The 25,332-nt window shown below is 46.7% G+C and overlaps 1 protein-coding gene across 7 annotated transcripts in view; it reads right to left on the bottom strand.

The window, feature by feature from the left end:
- Positions 1-25,332, bottom strand: part of LOC135056670 (alpha-2-macroglobulin-like protein 1) — a 409,885-nt gene that overhangs the window by 315,234 nt on the left and 69,319 nt on the right. For all 7 annotated transcript variants that reach the window (XM_063962113.1, XM_063962120.1, XM_063962116.1 and 4 more), the window contains one exon: positions 13,867-13,981. In XM_063962113.1, the coding sequence (XP_063818183.1) occupies positions 13,867-13,981 (115 nt within the window). The remainder of the gene's footprint in view (positions 1-13,866; positions 13,982-25,332) is intronic.

Raw genomic sequence — 25,332 nt, 5'->3', positions numbered from 1 at the left:
GTACTATATATGTATACTGCTGGCCATCAAAATGCTGCACTGTCCTACTATAGTATATACTGCTCACAATAATGCAGCACAGAGATACAAGATACACAGCAATGGCCTACTGTACTGTACTACTATAATACTGGTGGTACAGCACACTGAGCACAGATATTTGCAGCACACTGACCTCAGATAAAGAGCGTTTTCAGGCAGAGAACGTAGATATTTTCAGCACACTGAGCACAGATATTTGCAGCACACTGAGCACAGATTACAGAGCCTTTCAGGGAGAGAACGCTGCCACGTCCTCTCCATTCAATCTCCAAAGCATGAGTGAAAATGGCGGTGACGCGCGGCTCCTTATATAAAATATGAATCTCACGAGAATCCGACAGCTGGATGATGACGTTCGGGCGCGTTCTGGTTAACCGAGCAAGGCGGGAAGATCCGAGGCTGCCTCGGACCCATGTAAAATGGGTGAAGTTCGGGGGGGTTCGGATCTCGATGAACCGAACCCGCTCATCTCTAATATATATATATATATATATATATATATATATATAAAAATAAGTGATGAGCGGGTTCGGTTCCTCGGGTCCGAGGCATACTTGGATTCTCCCGTATGGCTCGGTTAACCCGAGCGCCCAAACGTCATAATTCCACTGTCGGATTCTCGCGAGATTCGGATTCTATATAAGCAGCCGCGCGACAACGCCATTTTCACTCGTGCATTGGAAATGTTAGGGAGAGGACGTGGCTGGTGTCCTCTCCGTGTATTGTTGATGCAAATATTTGTGCTTGCTTTACTTATTGCTTAATTGTGGGGACTGGGGAGCAGCTGTATATTAACATAGGAGGAGTACAGTGCAGAGTTTTGCTGACCAGTGACCACCAGTATACGTTGTCTGCCTTAAAAACACTCCATATCTGTGCTGCATTGTAGACAGTATATAGTAGGAGTACAGTGCATTATTTTGCTGACCACCAGTATATAATATATAGGAGTACGGTACAGAAGGCAACTGCTGTACCTACCTCTGTGTCGTCAAGTATACTATCCATCCATATCTGTGGTGCATTTCAGTTTTGCACAGTTTGCTGACCACCAGTATATAATATATAGCAGTACGGTAGAGTAGGCCACTGCAGTACCTACCTCTGTGTCGTCAAGTATACTATCCATCCATACCTGTGGTGCATTTCAGTTTTGCACAGTTTGCTGACCACCAGTATATAATATACAGCAGTGCGGTACAGTAAGCCACTGCTGTACCTACCTCTGTGTCGTCAAGTATACTATCCATCCATACCTGTGGTGCATTTCAGTTTTGCACAGTTTGCTGACCACCAGTATATAATATATAGCAGTACGGTACAGTAGGCCACTGCTGTACCTACCTCTGTGTCGTCAAGTATACTATCCATCCATACCTGTGGTGCATTTCAGTTTTGCACAGTTTGCTGACCACCAGTATATAATATATAGCAGAGCGGTACAGTAGGCCACTGCTGTATCTACCTCTGTGTCGTATAGTATACTATCCATCCATACTTGTGGTGCATTTCAGTTTTGCACAGTTTGCTGACTACCAGTATATAATATATAGCAGTACGGTAGAGTAGGCCACTGCAGTACCTACCTCTGTGTCGTCAAGTATACTATCCATCCATACCTGTGGTGCATTTCAGTTTTGCACAGTTTGCTGACCACCAGTATATAATATATAGCAGTACGGTACAGTAGGCCACTGCTGTACCTACCTCTGTGTCGTCAAGTATACTATCCATCCATACCTGTGGTGCATTTCAGTTTTGCACAGTTTGCTGACCACCAGTTTATAATATATAGCAGAGCGGTACAGTAGGCCACTGCTGTATCTACCTCTGTGTCGTCAAGTATACTATCCATCCATACTTGTGGTGCATTTCAGTTTTGCACAGTTTGCTGACTACCAGTATATAATATATAGCATTACGGTACAGTAGGCCACTGCTGTACCTACCTCTGTGTCGTCAAGTATACTATCCATCCATACCTGTGATGCATTTCAGTTGTGCGCAGTATATATAGTAGTAGGCCGTTGCTATTGATACTGGCATATAATTCCACACATTAAAAAATGGAGAAGAAAAATGTGGAGGTTAAAATAGGGAAAGATCAAGATCCACTTCCACCTCGTGCTGAAGCTGCTGCCACTAGTCATGGCCGAGACGATGAAATGCCATCAACGTCGTCTGCCAAGGCCGATGCCCAATGTCATAGTAGAGAGCATGTAAAATCCAAAAAACAAAAGTTCAGTAAAATGACCCAAAAATCAAAATTGAAAGCATCTGATGAGAAGCGTAAACTTGCCAATATGCCATTTACGACACGGAGTGGCAAGGAACAGCTGAGGCCCTGGCCTATGTTCATGGCTAGTGGTTCAGATTCACATGAGGATGGAAGCACTCATCCTCTCGCTAGAAAAATTAAAAGACTTGAGCTGGCAAAAGCACAGCAAAGAACTGTGCGTTCTTCTAAATCACAAATACCCAAGGAGAGTCCAATTGTGTCGGTTGCAATGCCTGACCTTCCCAACACTGGACGGGAAGAGCTTGCGCCTTCCACCATTTGCATGCCCCCTGCAAGTGCTGGAAGGAGCACCCGCAGTCCAGTTCCTGATAGTCAAATTGTAGATGTCACTGTTGAAGTACATAAGGATGAGGATATGGGTGTTGCTGGTGCTGGGGAGGAAATGGACAAGGAGGATTCTGATGGTGAGGTGGTTTGTTTAAGTCAGGCACCCGGGGAGACACCTGTTGTCCGTGGGCCATTGACATGCATGGTCAAAATACAAAAAAATCAGCTCTTCGGTGTGGAATTATTTCAACACAAATGCGGAGGTGTCAAGCCATGTGTTGCCTTTGTCAAGCTGTAATAAGTAGGGGTAAGGACGTTAACCACCTAGGAACATCCTCCCTTATACGTCACCTGGACCGCATTCATCAGAAGTCAGTGACAAGTTCAAAAACTTTGGGTGACAGCGGAAGGAGTCCACTGACAACTTAATCCCTTCCTCTTGTACCCAAGCACCTGCAAACCACACCACCAACTCCCTCAGTGTCAATTTCCTCCTTACCCAGGAAAGCCAATAGTCCTGCAGGCAATGTCACTGGCAAGTCTGACGAGTCCTCTCCTGCCTGGGATTCCTCCGATGCATCCTTGAGTGTAACGCCTACTGCTGCTGGCGCTGCTGTTGCTGCTGCTGGGAGTCGATCGTCATCCCAGAGGGGAAGTCGGAAGACCACTTGTACGAAGTAGTACAGTAAGCAATTGACTGTCCAACAGTCCTTTGCGAGGAAGATGAAATATCACAGCAGTCATCGTGCTGCAAAGCGGATAACTCAGGCCGTGGCAGCTGTGTTGGTGTTAGACGTGTGTCCGGTATCCACCGTTAATTCACAGGGAATTAGACAATTTATTGAGGTAGTGTGTCCCCGGTATCAAATACCATCTAGGTTCCATTTCTCTAGGCAGGCGATACCGAGAATGTACACAGACCTCAGAAAAAGAGTCACCAGTGTCCTAAAAAATGCAGTTGTACCCAATGTCCACTTAACCACGGACATGTGGACAAGTGGAGCAGGGCAGACCCAGGACTATATGACTGTGACAGCCCACTGGGTAGATGTATTGCCTCCTGCAGCAAGAACAGCAGCGGCGTCACCAGTAGCAGCATCTCACAATCGCCAACTCGTTCCTAGGCAGTCTACGCTTTGTATTACCACTTTCCAGAAGAGGCACACAGCTGACAACCTCTTACGGAAACTGAGGAACATCATCGCAGAATGGCTTACCCCAATTGGACTCTCCTGGGGATTTGTGACATCGGACAACGCCACCAATATTGTGCGTGCATTACATGTGGGCAAATTCCAGCACGTCCCATGTTTTGCACATACATTGAATTTGGTGGTGCAGAATTATTGAAAAAACGTCAGGGGCGTGCAAGAGATGCTGTCGGTGGCCCGAAGAATTGCGGGCCACTTTCGGCATTCAGCCACCGCGTGCCGAAGACTGGAGCACCACCAAACATTCCTGAACCTGCCCTGCCATCATCTGAAGCAAGAGGTGGTAACGAGGTGGAATTCAACCCTCTATATGCTTCAGAGGATGGATTAGCAGCAAAAGGCCATTCAAGCCTATACATCTGCCCACGATATAGGCAAAGTAGGGGGAATGCACCAGACTCAAGCGCAGTGGAGAATGATTTCAACGTTGTGCAAGGTTCTGCAACCCTTTGAACTTGCCACACGTGAAGTCAGTTCAGACACTGCCAGCCTGAGTCAGGTCATTCCCCTCATCAGGCTTTTGCAGAAGAAGCTGGAGACATTGAAGGAGGAGCTAAAACAGAGCAATTCCGCTAGGCATGTGGGACTTGTGGATGAAGCCCTGAATTCGCTTAACCAGGATTCACGGGTGGTCAATCTGTTGAAATCCGAGCACTACATTTTGGCCACCGTGCTCGATACTAGGTTTAAAGCCTACGTTGTATCTCTCTTTCCGGCAGACACAAGTCTGCAGAGGTTCAAAGACCTGCTGGTGAGAAAATTGTCAAGTCAAGCAGAACGTGACCCGTCAACATCTCCTCCTTCACATTCTCCCGCAACTGGGGGTGCGAGGAAAAGGCTAAGAATTCCGAGCCCACCCGCTGGCGGTGATGCAGGGCAGTCTGGACCGAGTGCTGACATCTGGTCCGGACTGAAGGACCTGCCAACGATTACTGACATGTCGTCTACTGTCACTGCATATGATTCTCTCACCATTGAAAGAATGATGGAGGATTATATGAGTAACCGCTTCCAAGTAGGCACGTCAGACAGTCCGTACGTATGCTGGCAGGAAAAAGAGGCAATTTGGAGGCCCTTGCAAAAACTGGCTTTATTCTACCTAAGTTGCCCTCCCTCCAATATGTACTCCGAAATAGTGTTTAGTGCAGCCGCTCACCTTGTCAGCAATCGGTGTATGAGGTTACTTCCAGAAAATGTGGAGAAGATGATGTTCATCAAAATGAATTATAAATCAATTCCTCCGTGGAGACATTCACCAGCAGCAATTGCCTCCAGAAAGTACACAGGGACCTGAGATGGTGGATTCCAGTGGGGACGAATTAATAATCTTTGAGGAGGGGGATGTACACAGTGAAAGGGGTGAGGAATCGGAGGATGATGATGAGGTGGACAACTTGCCTCTGTAGAGCCAGTTTGTGCAAGGAGAGATTGATTGCTTCTTTTTTTGGTGGGGGCCCAAACCAACCAGTCATTTCAGTCACAGTCGTGTGGCAGACCCTGTCGCTAAAATGATGGGTTCGCTAAAGTGTGCTTGTCCTGTTTATACAACATAAGGGTGGGTGGGAGGGCCCAAGGACAATTCCATCTTGCACCTCTTTTTTCTTTCATTTTTCTTTGCATCATGTGCTGTTTGGGGACAATTTTTTTGAAGTGCCATCCTGCCTGACACTGCAGTGCCACTCCTAGATGGGCCAGATGTTTGTGCCGGCCACTTGTGTCGCTTAGCTTAGTCACCCAGCGACCTTGGTTCGCCTCTTTTTTTCTTTGCATCATGTGCTGTTTGGGGACTATTTGTTTGAAGTGCCATCCTGCCTGACACTGCAGTGCCACTCCTAGATGGGCCAGGTGATTGTGCCGGCCACTTGTGTCGCTTAGCTTAGTCACCCAGCGATCTTGGTTCGCCTCTTTTTTTCTTTGCATCATGTGCTGTTTGGGGACTATTTGTTTGAAGTGTCATCCTGCCTGACACTGCAGTGCCACTCCTAGATGGGCCAGGTGTTTTTGTCGGCCACTTGTGTCGCTTAGCTTAGTCACACAGCGACATTGGTGCGCCTCTTTTTTTCTTTGCATCATGTACTGTTTGGGGACTAATTTTTTGAAGTGCCATCCTGTCTGACACTGCAGTGCCACTCCTAGATGGGCCAGGTGTTTGTGTCGGCCACTTGTGTCGCTTAGCTTAGTCACACAGCGACCTTGTTGCGCCTCTTTTTTTCTTTGCATCATGTGCTGTTTGGGGACTATTTTTTTGAAGTGCCATCCTGCCTGACACTGCAGTGCCACTCCTAGATGGGCCAGGTGTTTGTGTCGGCCACTTGTGTCGCTTAGCTTAGTCACGCAGCGACCTTGGTGCGCCTCTTTTTTTCTTTGCATCATGTGCTGTTTGGGGACAATTTTTTTGAAGTGCCATCCTACTTGACACTGCAGTGCCACTCCTAGATGGGCCAGGTGTTTGTGTCGGCCACTTGTGTCGCTTAGCTTATTCACACAGCGACCTTGGTGCGCCTCTTTTTTTCTTTGCATCATGTGCTGTTTGGGGACTATTTTTTTGAAGTGCAATCCTGCCTGACACTGCAGTGCCACTCCTAGATGGGCCAGGTGTTTGTGTCGGCCACTTGTGTCGCTTAGCTTAGCCATCCAGCGACCTCGGTGCAAATTTTAGGATTAAAAATAATATTGTGAGGTGTGAGGTGTTCAGAATAGTCTGAAAATTAGTGTAAATTATGGTTATTGAGGTTAATAATACTATGGGATCAAAATGACCCCCAAATTCTATGATTTAAGCTGTTTTTGAGGGTTTTTTGTAAAAAAAACACCCGAATCCAAAACACACCCGAATCCGCCCCAAAAATCTCAGGGAGGTTTTGCCAAAACGCGTCCGAATCCAAAACACGGCCATGGAACCGAATCCAAAACCAAAACACAAAACCCGAAAAATGTCCGGTGCACATCACTAATATATATATATTTATATATATATATATATATACACGCACACAGTGGTTGAAGTAGAAATTTTGAAGCGGGGGTATGGAAAAGTGAAGACTCCGGAAAAGGGTGTATGCTCACTCCAGAAAATGGGTTGTGGCCACTAAAAAGTGGGCCCTTAGGTGTAGTGTACCACACCATATACCCTTTATACACATTATGCACCACAATATATGACCCCTTATACTATCTAGTACTGGTGCTCCTTCACAGTATGCCACATGGAATGAGCCAAAATTCACACAGAATGAGACAAAATTCTCATTGTGCCAAATGCAATGAGCCAAAAATTACACAGAATGAGCCAAAATTAACATTATGTCATGTTGAATGAGCCAACATTCACATTATACTACACAGTATGAGCTGCAATTCAGGGACAGGGAGAGTGACAGAGGGACAGAGAGAGTGACAGCAGGAGAGGGAGAGTGACAGCGGTACAGGGAGAGTGACTGCGGGGACATAGGAACATGGAGAGTGACAGCGTGGACAGGGAGAGTGACAGTAGGGAGAGGGACAGGAAGAGTGACAGTAGGGACACAGGTACAGGGAGAGTGACAGCAGGGGCATAGGGACAGGGAGAGTGACAGTAGGGACACAGGTACAGTGAGAGTGACAGCATGGGCAAAGGGACAGGTAGAGTGACAGCGGGACATAGGGACAGGAAGAGTAACAGCAGGGACAGTTAGAGTGACAGCTGGACATTGGAACAGGGGAGAGTGACAGTAGGGACATAGGGACAGGGAGAGTGGCAGCAGGGACACAGGGAGAGTGACAGTAGGGACATAGGAACAGGAAGAATGACAGCAGGGACATAAGGACAGGGAGAGTGACAGCGGACATAAGGACAGGGAGAGTGACAGAGAGAGGGACAGCAACGATATACAGAAGGGAGAGAGAAAGGCATCAGTGTAAAATTAACCTAATCAGCAGCAGTGGTATGGAGGAGGCTGTGACTGGCGACATGGAGGATGAGGAGGTTGTGGTCAGCAGAGGTGCAGAGTTGGCTGCTGGTTGCGGTGGATGAGGAGGCTTTGGTCAGCGGTGCGGATGCTAGGGCGCCGATGCGCAGGAGGCGGCGGTGCAGAGCAGGAGGCTGTGGGTGCAAGGAGCTGTGGGCGGCAGCTCGTGGGAGGCAGCGGTGCAGAGCAAGAGGCTGTGGGTGCGAAGAAGACAGCGGGCGGTGGCGGTGGTGGCCTTTGTTGCAGCTCTGGTCTGCCTATGACCGCCGCTAGATCAAATCCGCCACGTACCGGCAGCCAATCAGGAGTGGTCATGCGGCCACTCCTGATTGGCTACCGGTTCAATAGCACTGAATCTGAAATACTGCGACAGCGGGGGTCTAAGTTTGTCCTCGAAGTGTCTGTATTCCATACCGGCGTATACCGGCCCACTTGGAGCACTGTATAATAAAAAAACATTCTTCTGTGTTGCACAAGCTGTGTTAACCATAAGTGATTCCAGGCATATGTCTATTCCTTCCTGTGGTACTGCATTCCCAACAACCCTTTTTCCATGGGGCTCAATAGTCTGTGTAAATTGCAATATAGGAGGCACATAGTAGTGAAGGAGATTAAAACATTCAGACTTTACTCAATGCAATTAAAATCACCTACATAAAACATGTGTGATATCTAAGAGAATTGGTTCACAATAAGATCATTATGGTAAAACATTAGAGTCTAACATGGACCACATGTCCCGGCTCCAGAGGCGGAACTACCGCCAGTGCAACCAATGCGTTGCACTGGGGCCCACCTCTGTCAGGGGCCCAAAGAATGTAATGAGTCAAACTGACTCATTACTTGCCGCTGTGTGCTGCGGGCAACCGCTGCCCGCAGCACACAGCGCCGGAGAGAAGAGGAGCAGCGGTACGGGGGGAGAAGGAGGAGGAGGGAGGTGGTGGAGGGAGCCGCAGCAGCGGCTTTACTACTGGTTGAGGCGCTGCTGCTGCTGGCCCTCTGCTTCACTATAGGCTGTCTTCCAAGAACAGCCTATAGTGAAGCAGAGGGGCAGCAGCAGCAGCGCCTCCACCAATAACACAGCGCTGCTGCGGCTCCCTCCTCCACCTCCCTCCTCCTCCTTCTCTCCTGCGTGGGAATCGTGAGTGACCAGAAGCTACACCGAGGAGCCTGAGCCAGCGGAGAGGGTAAGTATAATTCATTCTTTCTTTCTTTTTTTCTTTTCTTTCTTATCTTTCTTTCTTTCTACAAAAAGGGGGACTGTCTGCCGCAATGTGTAAAAAGGGGGAATCTGCCTGCCGCAATGTGTAAAAAGGGTGAATCTGCTTGCCGCAATGTGTAAAAATCTGGGAATCTGCTTGCCGCAATGTGTAAAAAGGGGGAATCTGCCTGCCGCAATGTGTAAAAAGGGGGAATCTGCTTGCCGCAATGTGTAAAAGGGGGGAATCTGCCTGCCGCAATGTGTAAAAGGGGGGAATCTGCCTGCCGCAATGTGTAAAAAGGGGGAATCTGCCTGCCGAACTGTGTAAAAAGGGGAATGCTGTCTGCCGTAATGTGTAACAAGGGCACGCTGTCTGCTGTAATGTGTAACAAGGGCACGCTGTCTGCCGTAATGTGTAAAAAGGGGACGCTGTCTGCCGTTATGTGTAAAAAGGGCACGCTGTCTGCCGTTATGTGTAAAAAGGTGACGCTGTCTGCCGTTATGTGTAAAAAGGGCACGCTGTCTGCCGTTATGTGTAAAAAGTGTACGCTGTCTGCCGCTATGTGTAACAAGGGCACGCTGTCTGCCGTTATGTGTAAAAAATGTACGCTGTCTGCCGCTATATTTAACAAGGGCACGCTGTCTGCCGTTATGTGTAAAATGTGTATGCTGTCACTGTCTGCCGCTATGTGTAACAAGGGCACGCTGTCTGCCGTTATGTGTAAAAAGGGGGACTCTGTCTGCCGTAATGTGTAAAAAATGCACGCTGTCTGCCGCTATGTGTAAAAATGGCACGCTGTCTGCCGTTATCTGTAAAAAATGCACGCTGTCTGCCGCTATGTGTAAAAAGGGCGCGCTGTCTGCCGTTATGTGTAAAAATGGGGACGCTGTCTGCCGTAATGTGTAAAAAAGGGACGCTGTCTGGTGTAAGGTGTAAAAGAGTCTCTACCTGGTGTAGTGGTGCTACTGTGCGGCGTCATTTGAATTATGGAGACTACTGTGCACCGTTTTATGAATTGGTATTATTTTGTGGCCACACCCCTTCCCCACGAAGCCACGCCACTATGTATTTTTGCGTGCGCCTACGGCGCGCACTGCCCCTGTCTTGCATGCAGGGGTGGGGCTCTGATGCCGTTTCTTGCACACAGTGCTAAAATGTCTAGTTACCGCACTGTTGCTAGGTATCCATTTCTCTGGCCCTGAGCAGGTCCCCCTCACCAGATCCTCTCCAGGGGTGAGGGGGTGGACCAAAGCATTTTGTCGCACCTGGGCCCACCGCTCGCTAGTTCCGCCACTGCCGGTCTCAGACCACGTTCCAGACTTGTTTCCTGGTCCCGTGACGTCACTGCGTGGTTTACAAGGATGTGATGCTGTGACGTCATGGGTCCCAGAGAACGAGTCTGAAGCATGGTCAGAGACCAGACATGTGGTCCATATGAGATCCATATAGGATTTGACCTGTGGCAGTCACTGGAAGTTCTGGGGCATGCATACAGAGAGAAGCCTTCCATAAAGGACACTGTATCTCTTCCATTGGATCACTAAAGTTAAGTGCCTTCATCACTTTGTTTTTTAGAAATATATATATATTTATAATACAGACCAGATGAGAGCAGCACTTAGGAGATAAATGAAGTCACACGAACGTGGTAATAGCCTCAGTCAATGTCTCAGGGATTATCTCAATTTCATCAGGACCTGATGAAAATGAGATAATCATTAAAATATGGACTGTGTCAATGGTGTCACATTGGAGCAGGCAATGGCGGTCATCTTCACATACATATTCCCTCCCTCCCCGGGCGGTGGATGCTGAGTTGATAGCTTTTAAGTGTAAAAAATAGAATTACTATTGTCTTTTACAAGTGGAATTAGAGGTCCCAACAAGCCTCCCACGCATGCAGGGCAGTGACATGCGGTGAGGTTAATGCCTGGGGAGGCACTGGCTAGCATCAGAGCCAGATTTACACACAAAAAAAAATTGGTATGCATACCAAACGACTGGCACGCCAGTTCCAAATGGTTACTTTGCCTGGTGCACTCTCAACCATATCCTACACCTGATGACAATATTTACTCATGGAAACGTTGTGTGATACACTGCTGTGTCCAACGTTGCAAGGAAGAGTGTGTGTGTATATATATATATATATATATATATATATATATATATATATATATATATATATGTATATTTGTGCGTTGATATCGGGATCCTGGCGGTCGGGATGCAAAATACCAACAACGTCATCCTAATGTTTAAAATACTGACACTGGCTAAATTTAAAAGTGACCCCAAAAACCCCTAACCCACCTTTCCCGCAGCCTAAACCCAAACCCTCCCCGGTGGTGCCTAATCCTAACCCTCTTTGCAGCCTAAATCTAACCCTCCCTCCCGTGCAGCCTAACCTTAATCCTCCCTCCCCACAGCCTAACCATAACCATCCCCCAGAAGGGTTACCTAACCCTCCCATCCCCCCCCACCCCAGCATACCTTTATATAAATAGATATATAAATAAAGGAGAAAAAAGGCACTGTACTCATTTAAATATAACACACAGAATGAAGTATGCACATATGCACAGAGCGGTACACACACTCTCATCTATTTAATGAGAGAACTGAGCCCACCCAATGCCTCACATTAACCGGGTACCTGCTGGTCTCCTTTCCTCCCCCCCATCGCTGGCAGTGCTGGTGTCCTCTCCTGTCACTCGTCCGCTGGACTTCTGATGTGGGAAAGGAGAGACTGAGCTCGGCGGCTGGCGGTGGACAGGGGACCCAGGTCTGCGCACTGCTCCCCCGGGATGCGGCCAGGTTTCATTTGCTAGGTGCTCAAATCTCCCTCCGGCATGCAGGGCCCGGCGGCACAGTGGGAAATGGCTTCATCTGCGCGGGGGAAGGTATGCGCTCACATGCCTCCAGAGGCTCCAGGTTTTGTCACAGCGGGTACGGGATGCAGAAAATAGGCAGCCTCGGCCATTGTGCTGCTGCTATCCGAGCTCCGGTCACTTCCTGGATGGTCACATGACACATCCAAGGTCTCCAATCATAGCTGGAGCCACTGTGATGCATGCCTCAGTTGGCTCTTTTTTAAGTGCTGTGATTGGACTCTGTGTAACCCCATCTCACTCTACTGTCAGCGCTGCAGCAGTCCCCAACTATGAGACGTGAGGCAAAGCTGTTGCTGCCTCATGTCTAGTTTCTACCTGCAGTTCCAGAGAGATCTGCAAAACTGGACAGTTTTACAGTAACTATACAAATTATTACTTTAGTACAAAGAAGATGTTTCTAAGTTATAAATATCTTCTTTGTATTATTCTAATAATTTTTATAGTTAAAACTCAGGAGTACTGACAGGGAGTATGACAGGTGAGGCTCTGCCTCCCCTGCCTCCCCTGACTGCACGTCCCTGATGCAGGGCCCTCTGGTACTGGTAGTTCTCCTATAACTAAAAATTCAAAAGAGACAGAGACACTGTAGAAAGTAAAAGTTTATTAAACACCCTTGCACACACATATTCACACTTATATTCACACTCACACCTACTTACCTACATCCCCTTTAGACATTCACATCCTCTTGTCCAGTAGAATCTACTGTAACCTGTAAAACAACACTCACCTATTCCAGTGTAGATCGGTCCACACGGATGTAAGAGATCCATGTGTGTCCACATAGATATCCTTTCCCGAATGTCGGCATTTACGTGACTTCTATCACCAGCATAGCTCCCAGCCAATCAGGGAGCACCATGTAGTGCCGCTCCACTGATTGGCTATGTGCTCTTAAGCTGCCAATTACGGCTTTTCCCATAAGCTTCTATGGTGAGTAACCTACATAGTAGCCTATGATGGGAACCGCTATATTCGGTGGTTAACCACAAGGTTAATAGAGGTGAACAACATGGTTGTCATCTTGTACTGCACAGCTGGACAGTTTACTTAAAGATGTTACTGCTACAATAATGTCAGTAATATATACTCAAGCACTTATAAACTAGCGCAGCGTACAAGACTAAGACCACCCTGGGATTCTGATTAGGTAAAGACAAGAAGAAATTAGAGCAGCTTTGCTTGCATACTTTTAATAAAGATACTGTCAATTCTGAACTCACAGACAATGCAAACGGTAGCTTGTGAAACTGACAATTGTCAGTGTTTTTGCCTACAGAATTTAGAACAGCAATACGATTAAGTTCTGTGGGTAAAAGTATAAATAAGCTTACATTTTGTAAATAAACCCCTTCTATAAGAACCTCCCAGTGTCCTTGAAAGGAAGATGTTCCCTTCATAGGATTGTGCCAATACTGTGAGAGTTTGATGATTTTGCAGTAATTACTGGAGTATGTGTTTCCAGCTAGAATTATAAAATAATTCAGCCGTGATTCAGACCATAAGCAGATGGCTGTCCATGGACAATTGTAGCACAAGCAGGGCCATAGAGAGTGTTTCCGTGCCTCGGTACTTGGGGATGTAGCCTAATGTAAGGGGGCGTGGTCATGCATCCTTAAAAAAAAAAAGCACAGAAAAAACAGTATTTGTAGCATTGCAAAGTACGGATATGCGCTCCAGATGGATGCACCGTCCTGGCCCCTGCCATGAGCAGATTAAGGCTTGCACGATCAGTGTGATTGCTTCCCCTGCACAGCCAGAGGAGTCTTCTGCTCCCACCTCAATCCAGCACACAGCAGCTGCTGACAGGTATGGTAGGAGGGTGGACCCCCATCAGGCTCCACCCCCCCCCTTCCCCCTTATCGCAACTGAGCACAAGGCCCATGATTATTCCTTATATTTATACATTTACATTTCTTTTGCATTCTTTAGGCTACTTTTGTAATGAATTATGATTGTACAAGCTGTGTTTTGTGAATAATAATACTCATACAGCAAACTTACCTGTCCCTTCCTCTATGATAGAGGCTGATCCCTTCAATCGGTTTAGCATGTAACTGTTGTTTAGTTTAAAAACGTCAGACATCATTTCTATTACACGACATCCTGATGCATCCAACTGAGGGTAAGAGACACAATATCAAAAGCTTTCTTGTTTTCTTGCTAATAATATAACTTTGCATTTCTTATGTTTCAGCTTAACTCTTAAGGCCCCTATTCACTAGTGCGATCTGGGCTCTTTATATGCAATAGAGATGAATTGCTGAGACGGATTGCATGAAAAGTGACACATCGCATGTCCTTTTCGTGCGAATGCAATGCGAGGCGCGTTCCCGTGTTCGCAGATCACACGGGCTGACCATTATATTTATCTCAATCGCACAGAAATAGGTTTAATAACGTTAGATCGCATGCGATAAATCACATGTAAAAAATACACTCAAGTAGCAAATCAAAATCGCAGGGCTCCCGGGAAGCTGCCGGCCAGATTGCAGGAAAAAAGTATCCAACTCATTGCTGAGATAAACCTCGCTAGTGGATGGGGGCCTTACAGTTATAGAAGAGCACTGATTTGTGCTCTAATTGTGTTTAAAGTTTAACAGATTTCAGGCGCTTATACACAGAAACAGACTGTCCAATCAGCATTCAGGGATTTTAGTAGGATAAATACATACAGTATATTTGTCTCCTTTATTAAAAAGGACTACATTAATTCATGGTTGCTTGATTATCCAGATGAAAGCCCCTGTACATCAGCAATCACAATTTATTGTTTCACAGATCCTGTGATTTTTTATTTTTTTGCAGATACTGTATATAGGTGGTCATTCCGAGTTGTTCGCTAGCTGCTTTCGGTCGCAGCGTGGCGATCAGCCAAAAAATCGTCGATTTTGTGCATGCGCATGGACCGCAGTGCGCACGCGCGAAGTACTTTCACACAAAAGTATGCAGTTTTACACAAGGTCTTGCGCCGCTTTTCTGTCGCACGAGGGGCATTTCTGGGAGGTAACTGGCCGTTTTCCGGGAGTGTGCTAAAAAACGCAGGCATGTCAGGTCAAAACGCAAGTGTGCCTTGGGAAACGGGGGGGAGTGGCTGGCCGAACGCAGGGCGTGTTTGTGACGTCAAAACAGGAACCAAACTGACTACAGTGATCGCAAGGTAGGAGTAGGTTTGGAGCTACTCAGAAACAACTCGAAAATATTTACGAGCAGTTTTGCTATCATTTCGGTCGCACTTCTGCTAAGCTAAGATACACTCCCAGAGGGCGGCGGCCTAGCATGTGCATTGCTGCTAAAAGCAGCTAGCGAGCGAACAACTCGGAAGGAGGGCCATAGTTACAATGCCCATACATTACAAATTTATTTCAGTGATCTGCAGATCTTTTCCTTCCAAACATTTGGAAGTGATCTTCAGATCTTGAAAGTACCCATACATCCCCTCAATCAATTGTAATTTTACCAGTCAAATGTAGAAAATTTAAATAATGGGAGGTACTGCTACTACCCACAACCTCTCTTCTACTCTTAAACTGAATAACAGTACTCTACCACTATATAAATAAATACAGTAAACACCCTTCTGTTAACCACTTAACTGACAATTTTTTCCCCAAAAACCGCTCAGAAATTGTCTATTTTTTATGAGTGAATTAGGTGAAGAACATGAATTTAACCTTATCCAAAATGATTTTATTTAAAAAAAAATAAGATTTTACTTACCGGTAAATATATTTCTCGTAGTCCGTAGTGGATGCTGGGGACTCCGTAAGGACCATGGGGGGAATAGACGGGCTCCGCAGGAAACATGGGCACTTTAAGAAAGAATTTAGATTCTGGTGTTCTCTGGCTCCTCCCTCTATGTCCCTCCTCCAGACCTCAGTTAGAGAAACTGTGCCCGGAAGAGCTGACAGTACAAGGAAAGGATTTTGGAAATCCAGGGCAAGACTCATACCAGCCACACCAATCACACCGTATAACTTGTGATAAACTCACCCAGTCAACAGTATGAACAACAACAGAGCATCAGTTCAACCCTGATGCAACAATAACATAGCCCTTATTGCAGCAATAACTATATACAAGTACTGCAGACAATCCGCACTTGGGACGGGCGCCCAGCATCCACTACGGACTACGAGAAATAGATTTACAGGTAAGTAAAATCCTAATTTCTCTAACGTCCTAGTGGATGCTGGTGACTCCGTAAGGACCATGGGGATTATACCAAAGCTCCCAAACGGGCGGGAGAGTGCGGATGACTCTGCAGCACCGATTGAGCAAACAATAGGTCCTCCTCAGCCAGGGTATCAAACTTGTAGAACTTTGCAAAAGTGTTTGAACCTGACCAAGTAGCAGCTCGGCATAGTTGTAATGCCAAGACCCCTCGGGCAGCCGCCCAAGAAGATCCCACCTTCCTAGTGGAATGGGCTTTAACTGATTTTGGCAGTGGCAATCCAGCCGCAGAATGAGCCTGCTGAATCGTGTTACAGATCCAGCGAGCAATAGTTTGCTTTGAAGCAGGAGCACCCAGATTGTTGGATGCATACAGGATAAACAGTGACTCCGTTTTCCTGACTCTAGCCATTCTGGCTACATAAACCTTCAAAGCCCTGACCACATCCAGTAACTCGGAATTCTCCAAGTCACGAGTAGCCACAGGCACCACAATAGGTTGGTTCATATGAAAAGATGACACCACTTTTGACAGAAATTGTGGACGGGTCCGCAATTCTACTCTATCCATATGGAAAACCAGATAGGGGCTTTTATGTGACAAAGCCGCTAATTCTGACACACGCCTAGCCGAAGCCAAGGCTAATAGCATGACCACTTTCCACGTGAGATATTTTAACTCCACCATTTTAAGAGGTTCAAACCAGTGTGATATCAGGAAACTTAACACCACGTTAAGAGCCCAAGGTGCCACTAGAGGCACAAAAGGAGGCTGAATATGCAGCACTCCCTTACAAACGTCTGAACTTCTGGTAGAGAAGCCAACTCTTTTCAAAAGAAAATGGATAGGGCCGAAATCTGGACCTTAATGGAACCCAATTTTAGGCCCAAATTCACTCCTGACTGTAGGAAGTGAAGGAAACGGCCCAGCTGAAATTCCTCTGTAGGAGCATTCCTGGCCTCACACCAAGAAACATATTTTCGCCATATACGGTGATAATGTTTAGCTGTCACATCCTACCTAGCCTTTATCCGCGTAGGAATGACCTCGTCCGGAATGCCCTTTTCTGCGGGGACGGCGTTCAACCGCCATGCCGTCAAACGCAGCCGCGGTAAGTCTTGGAACAGACAGGGCCCCTGTTGCAACAGGTCCTGTCTTAGAGGAAGAGGCCACGGGTCCTCTGTGAGCATTTCTTGAAGATCTGGATACCAGGTCCTTCGTGGCCAATCTGGAACAATGAGGATTGTTCTCACTCCTCTTTTTCTTATTATCCTCAGCACCTTGGGTATGAGAGGAAGAGGAGGAAATAAATAGACCGACTGGAACACCCACGGTGTCACCAGTGCGTCCACAGCTATCGCCTGAGGGTCTCATTACCTGGCGCAATACCTCTGTAGCTTTTTGTTGAGGCGGGATGCCATCATATCCACCTGTGGCAGTTCCCACCGACTTGCAATCTGCGTGAAGACTTCTTGATGAAGTCCCCACTCTCCCGGGTGGAGGTCATGCCTGCTGAGGAAGTCTGCTTCCCAGTTGTCCACTCCCGGGATGAACACTGCTGACAGTGCGCTTACGTGATTCTCCACCCAGCGAAGAATTCTGGTGGCTTCTGACTGAATCAGAACCGGTTGGTCGCGAAGCAGGGTCTCCGCTTGACGTAGGGCGTTGTATACGGCCCTTAGTTCCAGGATGTTGATGTGAAGGTAAGTCTCCTGACTTACCCACAGAGCTTGGAACTTTTTTCCCTGTGTGACTGCTCCCCACCCTTGGAGGCTTGCATCCGTGGTCACCAGGATCCAGTCCTGAATGCCAAATCTGCGGCCCTCGAGAAGATGAGCACTCTGCAGCCACCACAGGAGAGACACCCTGGCCCTGGGGGATAGGGTGATTAACCGATGCATCTGAAGATGTGATCCGGACCACTTGTCCAGTAAGTCCCATTGAAAGGTCCTCGCATGGAACCTGCCGAAGGGAATGGCCTCGTATGACACCATCATCCTTCCCAGGACTCGAGTGCAGTGATGCACTGACACCTGTTTTGGTTTTAATAGGTTCCTGACCAGTGTCATGAGCTCCTGAGCTCTCTCTATCGGGAGATAAACCCTTTTGTCTAGAATCATGCCTAGGAAAGGCAGATGAGCCGTAGGAACCAACTGCGACTTTGGAATATTTAGAATCCAGCCGTGTTGCCGTTACACTTCCAGAGAAAGTGATACGCTGTTCAGCAACTGCTCTCTTGATCTCGCTTTTATGAGGAGATCGTCCCAGTACGGGATAATTGTGACACCTTGCTTCCGCAGGAGCACCATCATTTCCGCCATTACCTTGGTGAAGATTCTTGGGGCCGTGGAGAGACCAAACGGCAACGTCTGAAATTGGTAATGACAATCCTGAACCGCAAATCTGGGGTACGCCTGATGAGGTGGATAAACGGGGACATGAAGGTATGCATCCTTTATGTCCAGAGACACCATATAATCTCCCCTTTTCAGGCTTGCTATGACCGCTCTTAGCGATTCCATCTTGAACTTGAACCCTTTCAGGTATATGTTCAGGGATTTTAAATTCAATATGGGTCTGACCGAACCGTCCAGTTTCGGGACTACAACATGGTCGAATAATAACCCCCTCCTTGTTGAAGGAGGGGAACCTTGACCACCACCTGTTGAAGATACAATTTGTGAATTGCAGTTAACACTATTTCCCCTCGTGGGGGGAAGCCGGCAGGGCCTTCGGTGAGGGGGCATCTCCTCAAAGTCCAGCTTGTATCCCTGAGACACAATATTGCCCAGGGATCCAACAGGGAGTGAACTCACTTGTGGCTGAAATTACGAAGTCGTGCCTCCCACCGGGCCTAGCTCCGCCTTTGGAGCCCCAGCGACATGCGGTGGATTTTGTAGAGGCCGGGGAGGACTTCTGTTCCTGGGAACTAGCTGTGTTGTGCAGCTTCTTTCCTCTGCTCCTGCCTCTGGCAAGAAAGGACGCACCTCGGACTTTCTTGTTTCTTTGTGATCGAAAGGCTGCATTTGATAATGTCATGCTTTCCTAGGCTGTGCAGGAATATAAGGCAAAAGATCAGAATTACCAGCCATAGCTGTGGAGATCAGGTCCGAGATCCCTTCTCCACACAATCCTCAGCCTTCCATATGCCTCTTAAGTCGGCATCACCTGTCCATTGCATATCTACAGGACACGTCAAGCAGAAATCGACATAGCGTTGACTCTAGAACCCAGTAGACTAATGCCTTTTTGGGCATGTTTTATATATATATATATATATATATATATATATCTTAAGACAGCATCTTTAATATATATATCTATATATATATATATATATATATATAATTATATATACATACTAGGGTCTCAATCTTTGCTGATAAGGTACCTGTCCACGCTGCTACAGCGCTATAAACCCATGCCGACACAATCGCCGGTCTGAGTAGTGTACCAGAATGTGCACGCTATCTGCAGGATCCCTGTGGATAGCTGTTAAGTCAGGGCTACCTTTTGAGCAAACGTTACACCCTAGGGGAAGATTCCCATCGTATCCTGGCCCTAGTAGGGGAAGGATACTCCCTGAGAATTCTTTGTGGGAAACTGCAGTCTCTTGTCTGGAGATTCCCACTCTTTTTCATCATGAGAGGAGGGAAATTTACCTCAGCTTTCTTCCCCTTAAACATGTGTAACCTTGTGTCAGGGACAGATGAGTTATAAGTGATATGCAAATCATCTTTTATTACAATAATCATATATTGAATACTTTCCTGCCATTTTGGCTGTAACTTTGCATTATTGTAGTCGACACTGGAGTCAGACTCCGTGTCAATATCAGTGTCTATTATTTTGGATAGTGAGCATTGAGAGACTCTGAAGGTCTCTGCGACATAGGGACAGACATGGGTAGATTCCCTGTCTGTTCTCTAATCTTTTGTGCAATAAATTCACCTTAGCACTTAATTACACATATCCAAACGGGTGTCGGCGTTGTCGACGGAGACACCCCTCACACACATATTTGCTCCATCTCCTCCTTAGGGGAGCCTTTTACCTCAGACATGTCGACACACACGTACCGACACAACACACACTCAGGGAATGCTCATCTGAAGACAATTCCCCCACAAGGCCCTTTGGAGAGACAGAGAGAGAGTATGCCAGCACACACCCCAGCACTATTAACCCAGGAATAACACAGTAACTTAATGTTAACTCAGTAGCTGCTGTTTATAATGATTTTTGCGCCTAATTATGTGCCCCCCCCTCTCTTTTTACCCTCTTCTACTGTGTATCTGCAGGGGAGAGGCTGGGGAGCTTCCTCTCAGCGGTGCTGTGGAGAAAAACATGGCGCTGGTGAGTGCTGAGGAAGAAGCCCCACCCCCTCGACGGCGGGCTTCTGTCCCGCTTAAATATACATTTTCTTGGCGGGGGCTCATACATATATACAGTGCCCAACTGTATATATGCTAAACTTTTGCCAAAGAGGTCCCAATTGCTGCCCAGGGCGCCCCCCCCTGCGCCCTGCACCCTTACAGTGACCGGAGTATGTGAGGTGTGTGTGGGAGCAATGGCGCACAGCTGCAGAGGACTGGAGTCTTCTGCCGCCGATTTCGAAGTCTTCTTGCTTTTTATGCTCACCCGGCTTCTGTCTTCTGGCTCTGCGAGGGGGACGTCGGCGCGGCTCTGGGATCGGACGACGAGGGTGAGATCCTGTGTACGATCCTTCTGGAGCTAAAGGTGTCAAGTAGCCTAAGAAGCAGAACCTATCTTCAGAGAGTAGGGCTGCTTCTCTCCCCTCTGTCTCACGATGCAGGGAGTCTGTTGCCAGCAGAGCTCCCTGAAAATAAAAAACCTAACAAAATACTTTCTTACAGCAAGCTCAGGAGAGCTCACTGAACAGTCCGGGAACAGATTCAAACTGAGGTCTGGAGGAGGGACATAGAGGGAGGAGCCAGAGCACACCAGAATCTAAATTCTTTCTTAAAGTGCCCATGTCTCCTGCGGAGCCCGTCTATCCCCCCCCCCCCCCCCCCCCCCCCCCCCCCCATGGTCCTTACAAAGTCCCCAGCATCCACTAGGACATTAGAGAAAAGAAAAAAAAAATTTTAAAATGTTTTTAAAGAAAATAATTTCCCCCAAACATCGAAACATCGCCCGGGAAGATCGGTAACATCGGAACATTGGTAACATGGGCCCTCATTCCGAGTTGTTCGCTCGCTAGCTGCTTTTAGCAGCTTTGCACACGCTAAGCCGCCACCTACTGGGAGTGAATCTTAGCTTTGCAGAATAGCGAATGAAAGATTCGCAGAATTGCGAATAGAATAGCGATCAGAAATTTCTTTGCAGTTTCCGAGTAGCTCGATACTTACTCTGCCACTGCGATCAGTTCAGTGCTTTCGTTCCTGGTTTGACGTCGTAAAACACACCTAGCGTTCGCCCAGACACTCCCCCATTTCTCCAGACACTCCCGCGTTTCTCCAGCCACTCCCGTGTTTTTTCTGAAAATGCCAGCGTTTTTTCACACATTCCCATAAAACGGTCAGTTTCCTCCCAGAAACACCCACTTCCTGTCAATCACACTCCGATCAGCAGAACGATAAAAAATCATCGCTAAGTCGTGAGTAAAATACCAAACTTCTTTGCAAATTTACTTGGCGCAGCCGCAGTGCGAACATTGCGCATGCGCAGTTTGCGGAAAATTGCCTTGATGCAAAGAAAATTAACGAGCGAACAACTCGGAATGAGGGCCACCGTGACCATGGCGACTTTACTTTTTACACCGAAGACAGCTGCCAGGTACACGGGGGAGGGAGGGGGGGAAGGGGTGTTTTACACTTCCCCAGAGACTGCTATTGTCTGCAGTCACTGGGTGGGGGGTCCTGCTGTGCTGAGCGATCAGCAGTGATCGGCAGCACGGCAAACTCTGGAGGAGGGTGCATTGAGGCAGAGGAACCTTCCGGTCCCTCTGACAGCAGCAGTGTAGGGAAGTTTCTCTTCCCTGCCACTGCAAACACTGTGTATCTGACTGGTCGCATCCTGTGCAACCAGGTCAGATAAAGCACTTGCTGGTGTGGTCACATATGATGCGACCATGCCAGGCAAGTGGTTAATAGTGAACAATTAGGGGAAAAATACATGAAATCCCCCACAAAGCATAACCAGCCCCAGACTCTTTAAGCCGGCCCTGGTTCAAAATATATAGGAAACAAAATGTGTAGGGGTTCCCCATATTTAATAAACCAGCACCAATCTTCCCTAGCAGGGGGGTAATGCTACAGTCAGAGGACACACTTGACAGGGTTCTCCGGCCCTAACTATTCAGCCCAAGTCAGGGATTTGCAGGTATGTGGGGACTCCCCATAGTAAAGGGCTCCCCCCTCTCCAGTCTACCCCAGGCCTGAGCTGAAGCCTGGGGCTATCCCTCGCACCTTTTGGTGGTGGGTGTGAGGTTACTAGATGACATAAGTAATGTTGTCCATTACAGGGGGACTACAGATCCAAGCAAGTATACCCCAGCATGCTACCACTACTACTACTACTATTACTACTACTACAACTACTACTATTATTGCTGCTGCTACTACTGCTGCTACTACTATTATTATTATTACTACTACTATTAATACAACTACTACTACTTCTATTGCTGCTACTATAACTACTACCACCAAAAACTACTACTACTCTTGCTACTACTGTTACTATTACCACTACTTCTATTGTTAATACAACTACTACTACTATTACTACCACCACTACTACTACTACTACTACTATTACTACTATGACTACTACCACTATTACTACTACCGTAACTATTACTACTATTACTACTATGACTTCTACCACTACAACTACTACTACTATTAATTCTACCATGACTATGATTGCTACTAGTACTATTACTACTACTATTACTAATACCACTACTATTACTACTACCACTACTATTACTACTACTATTACTACTACTACTACTACTACCACCACCACTATTACTACTACCGTAACTACTACTACTACTACTACTATGACTTCTACCACTACAACTACTACTACTATTAATTCTACCATGACTATGATTGCTACTAGTACTATTGCTGCTGCTGCTGCTGCTACTATTACTACTACTACTACTACTACTATTATTACTACTACTACTATTAATTCTACCACTACTACTACTATTACTACCACCACTACTACTACTACTACTACTACTACTACTACTACTACCACCACTACTACTACTACTACTACTACTACCACTACTATTAATTCTACCACTACTACTACTATTACTACTACCACCACCACCACCACCACCACTACTACTACTACTACTACTACTACTACCACCACCACCACTTTTGCTACTACTTCTATTACTACTACCACCACTACTAATACTACTATTACTACTACCACTTTTACTACTACTTTCACCACTACTACTACCATTACTATTACTACTACTACTACTACCACCACCACCACCACCACCACCACTACTACTACTACTACCACTACTACTACTACTACTACTACTACTACTACTACTACTACTACTACTACCACTACTACTACGACTATTGCTGCTACTACTACTACCACTACTGTTACTATTACTACCACTACTACTACCACCACTACTATTACTTCTACTACTGTTACTACCACTATTATTACTACTTCTACCATTACTACTACTAAAACTACAATTTCTATTACCACCACTACTACTAATAATAATAATAATGTAGTGCTTTTCTGCAATAAAATTTGCAGCACTCTACAGAGATCATGAACATAATAGACAGGGTTACATTTGCAGAAACTACAAAAACCGGGAACATAATGCAGAGATGAGGCAGCCACTTCCAGTCATTAGTTGCAGGAATTATGCATTCTACCCACAAAGGTACCAGGCGAGGCAGCCATCTTGGGTGCACTACATAGTATGCATGGAGCAGAATAGCCAATGTCTGGGCATGCACGGCCTGATTCTTAGCTAGGCCTGATTCTGTGAAAATGAATGCATCTCCTATTTCCACGTCATCTGCAAATGCATCTGGTTCACAAAGCATGGTGTGCGTTTGCACCGCATCATGTGTCTGACCATGGCCCTCATTCCGAGTTGTTCGCTCGCAAGCACACGCTAAGCCGCCGCCTACTGGGAGTGAATCTTAGCATAGTAGATTTGCGAACGAAAGATTAGCAGATTTGCGAATAGACAGTTCTTAGCAGTTTCTGAGTAGCTCGAGACTTACTCTGCCACTGCGATCAGTTCAGTCAGTTTCGTTCCTGGTTTGACGTCACAAACACACCCAGCGTTCACCCATACACTCCCCCATTTCCTCAGACACTCCCGCGTTTTTCCCAGAAACGGCAGCGTTTTTTCACACACTCCCATAAAACGTCCAGTTTCCGCCCAGAAACACCCACTTCCTGTCAATCACACAACGATCAACAGAACGAAGAAAAAACCTTGTAATGCCGAGAGTAAAATACCAAACTTCTTAGCAAATTTACTTGGTGCAGTCGCAGTGCGAACATTGCGTATGCGCAATTAGCGGAAAATCGCTGCGATGCGAAGAAAATTACCAAGCGAACAACTCGGAATGAGGGCCCATGCTAGCTCACTAGGTGAGTTCAGCAACTTGGAGGCCAGCATGTCTGTGTGGTAACTGGGCGGCGGCGTGGCTATATCTAATGCGGGTGAGCATGTACAGCTCACTGCCGTTCTGAGGCATGTGTATGGGAGAGGGACGCCCGCCTCTGACATGGGACTAGTGCAAGTGCCAACACTAATGATAGAGTTGCGTCTGCGGTCACTAGAACAGTGGTCGGGGACAGGCTGCACTTTCAGATGCACAGACTAGAGATATATGTCGGCCTAGCACAGGAAAGTACATACAATGCTGTAGGGACATGTGACCACAAGACCATGTGACTCCGAATCAGGCCCATAATGAGGAGCTACAGAACATTAAAGCAAGATACATGTAATATCATCACATCCACACTAATAACACAGTCAGGCCACATCTCCTTGTGTCATCAGTATGTTCCTGCGCTCAGGTACTCCCAGCTACAGGCACAGTGTAGTTATGCATTACTTTATTACAATACAGTACTCCTCTATAATCATTACAATACAATGTACACACACACACACACACACACACACACACACACATACGTATGTTGGTTACCATTCTTTTTAAATGAAAGAACTCAGTGTAAGTCCAACTCAGATACATTTGAGAACATAATAATAGAGATGAAATAGA

The sequence above is a fragment of the Pseudophryne corroboree genome, chromosome 3, assembly GCF_028390025.1.
Source record: "Pseudophryne corroboree isolate aPseCor3 chromosome 3, aPseCor3.hap2, whole genome shotgun sequence".
Lineage (NCBI taxonomy): Eukaryota > Metazoa > Chordata > Amphibia > Anura > Myobatrachidae > Pseudophryne > Pseudophryne corroboree.
The sequence above is the reverse complement of the archived record's forward strand: the minus strand, read 5'-3'. Positions and strand labels throughout refer to the sequence as shown.